At 40.6% G+C, this 8,676-nt stretch overlaps 1 protein-coding gene across 2 annotated transcripts; it reads right to left on the reverse strand.

The window, feature by feature from the left end:
• Positions 1-1,157: 1,157 nt before the first annotated feature.
• rrp36 (ribosomal RNA processing 36) lies at positions 1,158-5,476 on the reverse strand. 2 transcript variants are annotated; one of them, XM_071388381.1, is made up of 8 exons: positions 5,298-5,476; positions 4,203-4,650; positions 3,710-3,842; positions 3,387-3,453; positions 2,977-3,081; positions 2,700-2,777; positions 2,484-2,601; positions 1,158-2,084 (listed from the first exon to the last, which is right to left on the reverse strand). In XM_071388381.1, exons 1-8 carry the CDS (start codon positions 5,298-5,300, stop codon positions 1,948-1,950), a joined length of 1,089 nt encoding a protein of 362 aa, XP_071244482.1. In that variant the 5' UTR covers positions 5,301-5,476; the 3' UTR covers positions 1,158-1,947. The 2 variants fall into 2 exon arrangements, with proteins under 2 accessions (XP_071244482.1, XP_071244483.1); XM_071388382.1 differs by having other exon boundaries at positions 5,322-5,412.
• Positions 5,477-8,676: the final 3,200 nt, after the last annotated feature.

Consider the following 8,676-nt stretch of genomic DNA (forward strand, 5'->3'; position numbering starts at 1 on the left):
TCACACAGTCTCCTGTGAACAGTTTATGTTTTGATGTGTCTGTTCCTTGAATTCTGTGAAGCATTCATTTGGGCTGCAATTTCGGAGGCTGGTAACTCTAATGAACTTATACTCTGCAGCAGAGGTAACTCTGGGTCTTCCATTCCTGTGGCGGTCCTCATGAGAGCCAGTTTCATCATAGCGCGACTGCGCTTGAAGAAACGTTCAAAATTCTTGACATTTTCCGTATTGACTGACCATCTCTTAAAAAATGATGGACTGTCATTTCTCTTTGCTTATTTGAACTGTTCTTGCCATAATATGGACTTCATCTTTTACCAAATAGGGCCATCTTATGTATACCTGATTGGCTCAAACACAGTAAGGAAAGAAATTCCACAAATTCACTTTTAAGAAGGCACACCTGTTAATTGAAATGCATTCCAGGTGACTACCTCATGAAGCTGGTTGAGAGAGTGCCAAGAGTGTGCAAAGCTGTCATCAAGGCAAAGGGTGGCTACTTTGAAGAATATAAAATATATTTTGATTTGTTTAACACTTTTTGGGTTACTACATGATTCCATGTGTTATTTCAGTTTTGATGTCTTCACTATTATTCTACAATGTAGAAAATAGTAAAAATAAAGAAAAACCCTTGAATGAGGTGTTCTAAACCTTTTGACTTTTGAGAAGTAACATCTCTCAGCTATATAATTCTGGTTTATCTTCACGTTTACCAGGATGTCCAAGGTGATCTTTACTGTTCCCTCATCACGGTAGCTCTCCACCACTGTTTCCTGCCTGACATCGTTCTCTAGCTGGCTTCCTACAGGAAATTCAGGCTACAGGCTGAAATCTTTCTAGTTGTTCTTCAGTCAGCGCCTTCAGCATCCAGCAGCAACAAGTCTGTGACAACATGTAAGGAATACAACTACTGGCAACAAGAACATCCATATTTTTGGGGATATACTGGAATATTTTAACTTAATCTCTCAATCTCATAATCATGGGACAGATTCACTCACTAACACAATTTGAAAGCTTTCAAATTATTTCAGAGTTGGCTTTAGCCTGCCTGGAGTTTGTACTTCTGGGATCACTGGTTCCATTAAAACAGGCAGGCTCAATCAAGAACAGCCTTAGTATTTGAACTCCCATTCAATGACCCATCTAACCCATTGTCTTGCAAGTAAACCCATTTAATAAACAAAAACAGTTTTTAGTCAGGATACAGTCTTGAACTACACCCATCTGATCCATTTTGTGACTCATCATTGGTGAAAACATTGATTTGACAATGTGAGTGCACTTAAGTGCCATCCAACCAAGTTTGTCAATGAATGATCATAACATAGATGCTAGGTTTGGTTGAGGAGAGGATTGACACTCATGATATTGGCAATGACGTATATATTTCATACAAAAATGACCCTTCTGCATGTTCCAATGAAATAACATGATACATACAAACCATACGTATTTGCATTGGAAGTCCTCATAAAAACATACAAAATCAACAGTGTGCTTTCAGAAATTCCTCGCCGGTGAGCAAATACGGGAAGACGATATGAAGTACTAGATAATATACCATAGTTGTGATTAAGTCCTCTCCCATGGGACACCTCCATGGCCATGATAGGGCCGCATTCGCTTGGCTTCACTCTTTCAGCCCTCTCCTAACCTTATTGGCTCAGTCCAAACTTAAGATGCATGCAAGCATCTGAGACTCTCACATAAATCATACATTGTTAATGGGATTCGGACCAGTTCAACTTACTCACATGAATCTCAAGATAGAAGAGCGGCCCCTTGGTAGATTGGCCCTTAGTAAAAACAAAGCAGTGTAAACTGTTGCTGGGACAGCTTCTGAGGCCAAAATGTCCCACCATCATCATCATAAAGGACAAAGAAAAGAGCAAGACTGTTCCTGGGCCAGTTTCTGAGGCCAAAATGTCCCAATCAGGACAGTCACTTCTGCTGGAAAGGCAGCTTCCTGCGGTCTTTGCCAGCATTCCTCTTCCTCTTCTTGCTGAGGAAGTTTTCCAGCTTGCCGCTCTTCTTCAGTTCGCTGTACTTCTCTGCCAGCTCCAGCTTCTTCTTGTCAGCTGTGAGAGGGTTAAGAGAGCAGAGTAAGGCTTTTGAGTATCCTATCTGCGCTTTCACCGTAATGGCATTACTACAACCAGAGTCTTGTGGTCAATGAAGATGACGTTTGGACAGCGATACAGTCTCTTATTCCATTGTAATATGTCTGATTTACAATGTGAAAAAAACATGAGATTCCCCACCCAACCAAACAGGGTACAGCATTGTATTATAGTCTAGTGGCAAATTCTGAGAGCGGTTCAACGATATTGCATTGTTGTTGCCTTGATTATAGAACTGTATCATATTTGAAGTTAAGAGCTTTACAACATAGAAAAATAATGTCTATAGAGAAGAATAAATAGACTTCAGAGTAGAAGAAATAGAATAGAATGTCACGCTTTTACATCCCAACTTACATTTCTTGAGGAAGAAAGGCTTCAGTCCCTGGCCCGCCATCTCTCTCTGCTTCCTCTTGAACTCTAGCTCCTTCTCACGCTGCTGTTCCCGGCTCTTCCGGGCCCGCTCCTGGTTCTCCTGAATATGAGAAGGAGTCGGGTGAATTATATAGAAAAAGCAGCCCTCATTCTAAAACTACTTTGCATGGTTGTGTGTGTGTTCAGCAGTTAACTCACCATTCTTTTCAACAGGAACTGAAGTTTCTCCTTCTTCTGGTTGCCCTTCATTGGTTTCTTGAGCTTCTTCTGCACTACCTATATATATACCACAAAGAATGAACACAATTAAATTCAGTGATAGTCAAATGTAAAAAATCTTGAGGACAAGCAGGACCATGTTGTACAAGAGATAATGCAGAACAAGTCCTATTTAAAATGTATGTTGTCTAAAATGAAAAACGGACTGATATGGACTAGACAAATATGGACTGATTAGAATTGATCGTTCACACACATCTCTCTCGCGCTGTTTGATGTCGGTGATGAATCTGTATGTTTTCTCAAAGATCTCCGGTTTGTATTCACCGGACAGATCGTCAAATCGAGGATCTCTTGACACCTGAGAGGGGGGGAAAAGTGACAAACGATTACAATTACACCTGGGGCGGCAGGTAGCCTAGTGGTTAGAGCGTTGGGTCCAGCAACCGAATCCCCGAGCTGACAAGGTAAAAATTTGTCGTTCTGCCCCTGAACAAGGCAGTTAACCCACTGTTCCCAAGTAGGCCGTCATTGTAAATATGAATTTGTTCTTAACTGACTTGCCCAGTTAAATAAATAAAAGACAGCATGCAACAAGATGGTTTGAGAGGTCAAAAGCAACATTTTGGAGATGTCAATCTACAAAATACTTCAGAAGAGCCTTACGGATTTCTTGACAGGAACTACTTGTCTGAGAAAAGGGGCGGGCCTCTTGGCTGATATCTCCATTGGCCTTAAAGAGAAAAACAATGTTTGAGAAAGGATTGTTAGGAGTTTAAATACATACACCATCCCCCACAGTAATGAAATAACAGATTTTCTCCAAAATGACGTACGCTCAACATATACTGAATAAAAACACATACAATAAGGTTCACAAAGGAATCGAAAACCCATAACACATATTTAGAGTGCCATCCATGCTCCAACTCAGCTATTGGAATGGCCTTATTCTAATGCATGAAGGGGAACAGACAATTGGACATTACCTATTCTTGTTGAGGCGTTTCTTTGTGGGAGTTTGTTTAGCCTTGGTTGTTCCGTAGGCTATTTCATTGTAGACCTTTGTCCCCACCTTGTTTTGAAGCTTCATAATGTCCTCAAAAGACATTGTTGAAAGCTCTGTAAAAGTCATAAAGAAAAATGAAGGATTCACTGGCTCGCTTAGAATACATGACATTTCACTAGTCGAGAATATTTTATAATCTTATTATGTATAAATTATAAATTGAATCTTCAAACGCAGACAATTTCCATTTGGTTACAAATTGTATAGTTATAATTCTGTATGGATATAGGACTTGTTCTTCATAAATGAGATGGAAAACACACCAAACTATCCTATAGACCGTCATTGTAAATAAGAATTAGTTCTTAACTGACTTGCCTAGTTAAATAATGGTTAAATAAATAAAATAAAAAGACCTAACATTTGTTCCTGGGAGTTCAACTGCAGTGAATGAAACTACGCATACGATTTACCTTTTTTAATGCCGTCTTCTGTTTGTATTTCACCACTGCTGTTTACCAATTCCGGTTGATCTGCGTCATCATCGACATCCTCAGAGTCCTCAGTGTCACTACCCAAACCTGTCTGGTCAACACCATCACTCTCTGCATTTTCAACCTCTGCATCATCTTCATCATTAGCCTCTTCTTCACTGTCATCCTCAAGAGCCTCTCCACCACTCAAACTGTACTCCTCTTCCTCTCGGCCAGACTCTTCCTGGCTCATACCTGAGGAGCTCTTTTTACTGAGTAAGGCAAAGTTTTCTTCCAGTTCAGAGTCTTCACCACTACTGTCAGGGGCTTTATTTGACAGACTTTTGGTCTTTTTTGACTTGTTATCCAACCTAGACACAGTGACAGCCACTTCTTGATGTTGCTTTCGCTTCATCGTTGCTTTCTGGTGCCCGGAGGACATTGTGGACTGTGAAAAGAAACAAAGGAGTTGTAAGCCTTAGCTCACTCGCTTACAAAGTGTATGTGGCCTGAAATAGATTTAGGTAGCCTACTTTGAGAAAGTCGATTTTAAACAATAACAACAAAGGGTGAAACACCTCTACACCTAACATGTTGCTATGAGGCTGCACGTTCTAGCAACACGTAGACACACAGGTACCAGAAACAGCACGCGTATTTAGAGTCCTTGGAAAAACGGTGGCTTTATAAATAAATGTGATTGATTGGCTCACCTGCCTATGCCGAGAAAGGTTACATAAAACCCCTAAAAACAAATTGCCGTGCGCTACATTGGAAAGCCACTCCTTGGTGGAACGGTAAGTATGGTAGCCAACTATTGCTGTTACGCCTACATAAATACTGTAGCTTTTATTTTGTGACATGCAGAAATAATGTCTCTCAACGCAAGTCCCCGGCGTTCACTCTCCCCCCGAATAGAACACAACTCGAGTACCAGGCTTTAGAGAGGCCTTGTCTTGCATGGCTAATGTTACTAGTTAACGTTAGCTATAGTGGCTAGCTTGCAATAAAAAAGTCAAACTAACAACAACGGTGGATATAACACGGTATTGTTTTTGGCAGAAGAGTTATTAAGTAGGTACGTTAACGACCTACCATTATATGAACGACGATCCTTACTTAGAAACGAAGTATAATAGCAACCAGCCCAAGAAGTTATCCACGTGGGTTTTAGTTGTGTACTGTTAGCTAGCTAGCTACTCTGAGTCTGACTGATTCCCGTGCAATATTTAATCGACCAACGGGGGGCACTGTTGAATAGGTATTGAGATACAGGCAGACGCGGGCCCAAAGATGTATGTGTTACCTTAAATTTGACCTTGTTACAATGCTGACATTTTCTAATTCAATGCACCTTTCTCTGTCTATCCTAACAAGAATGTGTTGCTCATCCCCCGATGTACTTCAGACCTTTATTCTTGATAAAATTGGACAACACTGCTCAAACTTTTTTGTCATTCTCATTGGTAGGTAGGCTTACTTGCAGAGTGAAAAAAACGGCCCCGCTTTAAATGATGTTCAGCTTTTAAAGGCTTTATAGTGCCTTCATAAACACTTCATGAATGTGTTACAAATCATCTATAACCGTATGTCATGCATTATACAGGCTTCATAAATGTGGCATAACTGTGTGACATAATCGCCAATATCAAATGTGACATAACCCACTTATGTCGAATATGATATAAACATGTGACATGTTGTGCTGTAGGATTTCCCGTGCTCTGAAGTGTAGTCATGTTTGTCACATTACACCTAATCTCGTTCCCGGACACTTATGCCCAAATGCGCGGAAGGTCCAACGAATCAAATTTGGCCTTCATTAGTTAGGGTTAGGTTTAAAATCCCATTTTAAGAAGATAAATTGTGGAAATGTGTAGGGTTTGCTGTCCTTCAAAAATCAGCAGTACATTAATTACCTATTTATTGGCACTTTATTTTGTGTCCTGTAATACTTAGTTTGAAGTGAGACACTTTCAGTCATTCATAAAGACTATATCGCATGATGCTGTACTTACTTTAAAGTCAGACCCCTTTGGTAATTTGTAACACATACATAAATTCCTTGTATCATATGACGCTGTACTTACCCTAAAGTCAGACACCTTTGGTCATTCATAACACATACATAAAGGCTTAATGATGTAAACACACACGTATTAACACTTAGGGAATTCACTATCAGCTCAAACAAATACACATTAAAGACATGTTTAAAGCGTTTCCTTTTATTTTTACATTCTTAAAACAATACAAATACATTAGGTTTGAAAAAGTCCAGCAATGTAATTATATTGAACATTACACAGGGCTGTGTATAGTGTAGCCTGTGACAGGTACCAGACACAAAGATCAGGAGCTTGTCCCTGAGCTGGTGGACGAATGGTTCTCGACTGCTGGAGGTACTGCATGTTGGTTAAACCTTAAAAGTAACAAAGAAAGTTGGCAGGTCTGTTAGGAAACACCATCTGAATAAAGGCATTTCTGTGCTGCGCCAGAAATAATCTAAATGGGGAGATGGGGAAACTCCATTCGATTCGTATTATTATATTCCTCTTTCATTTACAAATCTCCTGATGTGACTATGAGATGTGGCTGTTTCTAGGGGGATTTTTATTTAGCTGAGCCTTCTAGCTAGCTAAATTTACTTAGCTAGCTACCTAGCTCGCAATTGCTGTAAAGTGACTGAAATTATTTGAAATAACGATTAATCTAATTCAACACTTAACTACTACAAACAAATTGAAATGACAATAAATAAAGGTTAACTTACTTGTTTTCCGCTATCCGGTGGCACCACAAGTGGGCATTGCTTTGCGTGTGCTTACAGGAACACCAATGCTCAAGAGACCACCAGAATGATCCTGCGGTGCAGAGGTGAATGCCACCTCTACAACAAAAGCTTGGGCATTAATAAAAATAAATGAAATGTTACATTTACATAAATATTCAAACCCTTTACTCAGTACTTTGTTGAAGCACCTTTGGCAGCTATTACAGCCTTCAGTCTTCTTGGGTATGAAGCTACAAGCTTGGCACATCTGTATTTGGGGAGTTTCTCCCATTCTTCTCTGCAGATCCTCTCAAGCTTGGATGGGGAGCGTCGCTGCACAGCTATTTTCAGGTCTCTCCAGAGATGTTCGATCAGGTTTAAGTCTGGGCCACTCAAGGACATTCAGAGTCTTGTCCCGAAGTCACTCCTGCATTGTCTTGGCTATGTACTTTGGGTCGTTGTCATATTGGAAGGTTAACCTTTGTGCCAGTCTGAGTTTCTGAGCACTCTGGAGCAAGTTTTCATCAATGATCTCTCTATACTTTGCTCTGTTCATCTTTCCCTAAATCCTGACTTGTCTTCCAGTCCCTGCCACTGAAAAACATCCCCACAGCATGATGCTGCCACCACCATTCTTCACCGTAAGGATGGTGCCAGGTTTCCTCCAGACGTGATGCTTGGCATTGTCTGGTTCACCTAGGGGTCATGAAAAGGGTTGTACCAAAATGTTTGATGTATTAGAATAATTGATTATGCTTATGTTATATTAATAGAAGGGGAGGGGTTATAAGACCCCTCCCTCCTTACATTTATAGGGTCCTAGACTACAGATTAACAATATATATATTCATTATATAGTTTTAGAATTGTCCACAGTTGTTTGCTCTTTCTCTCTCTTTTATAAAGAAGACCCCTCTTAGAAATGTGTGACTGAGACAGAACTCTGCAGGGGAGTGTGGGAGATAAGAGACTACTCAGACATTCCACAATAAATCAACTTTGGGGAGGGGACATTTATTGCCTAGCTTTTAGATAAACACTGAAACTCTATGTTTGTACAGCTGTGGATGCAGGGTTTTGGTCTCAGGAGTAAAAAGGTAATGACGTAGTCAGTGACATCACTAAGGCTGGACTTCGCTTTAATAAAACAACTTGAGACCTTTTGTTTGATGCAGAACTTACTTGGAAACATGCGTGCTATGTTCCTGATTGTCAACTTCTGAAAGAAACGAACCCTAACAGCATTCAGGCAAAATAATTCAATATTGGTTTCATCAGACCAGAGAATCTTGTTTCTCATGGTCTGAGAGTCCTTTAAGTGCCCTTTGGCAAACTCCAAGCGGGCTGTCATGTGCCTTTTACTGAGGAGTGGCTTCTGTTTGGCCACTCTATCATAAAGGCCTGATTGGTGGAGTGCTGCAGAGATGGTTGTCCTTCTGGAAGGTTCTCCCATCTCCACAGAGGAACTCTGGAGCTCTGTCAGAGTGACCATCGGGTTCTTGGTCACCTTCCTGACCAATGCCTTTCTGCCTCAATTGCTCAGTTTGTCCGGGCGGCCAGGTCTAGGAAAAGTCTTGGTGTTTCCAAACTTCTTCCATTTAAGAATGATGGAGGTCACTGTGTTCTTGGGGACCGTCAATGCTGCAGAATTGTTTGGTGCCCTTCCTCAGATCTGTACCTCGACACAATCCTGTCTCGGAG

This window comes from Salvelinus alpinus, unplaced genomic scaffold (assembly GCF_045679555.1).
Source record: "Salvelinus alpinus unplaced genomic scaffold, SLU_Salpinus.1 scaffold_40, whole genome shotgun sequence".
NCBI lineage: Eukaryota > Metazoa > Chordata > Actinopteri > Salmoniformes > Salmonidae > Salvelinus > Salvelinus alpinus.

Coding starts and splice junctions, on each gene's coding strand:
- rrp36 (XM_071388381.1), bottom strand. Junction 3,082..3,386: donor TAGTTCCTGTCAAGAAATCC/GTAAGGCTCTTC, acceptor CCCCCCTCTCAG/GTGTCAAGAGATCCTCGATT. Junction 2,085..2,483: donor GCCTTTCTTCCTCAAGAAAT/GTAAGTTGGGAT, acceptor ACCCTCTCACAG/CTGACAAGAAGAAGCTGGAG.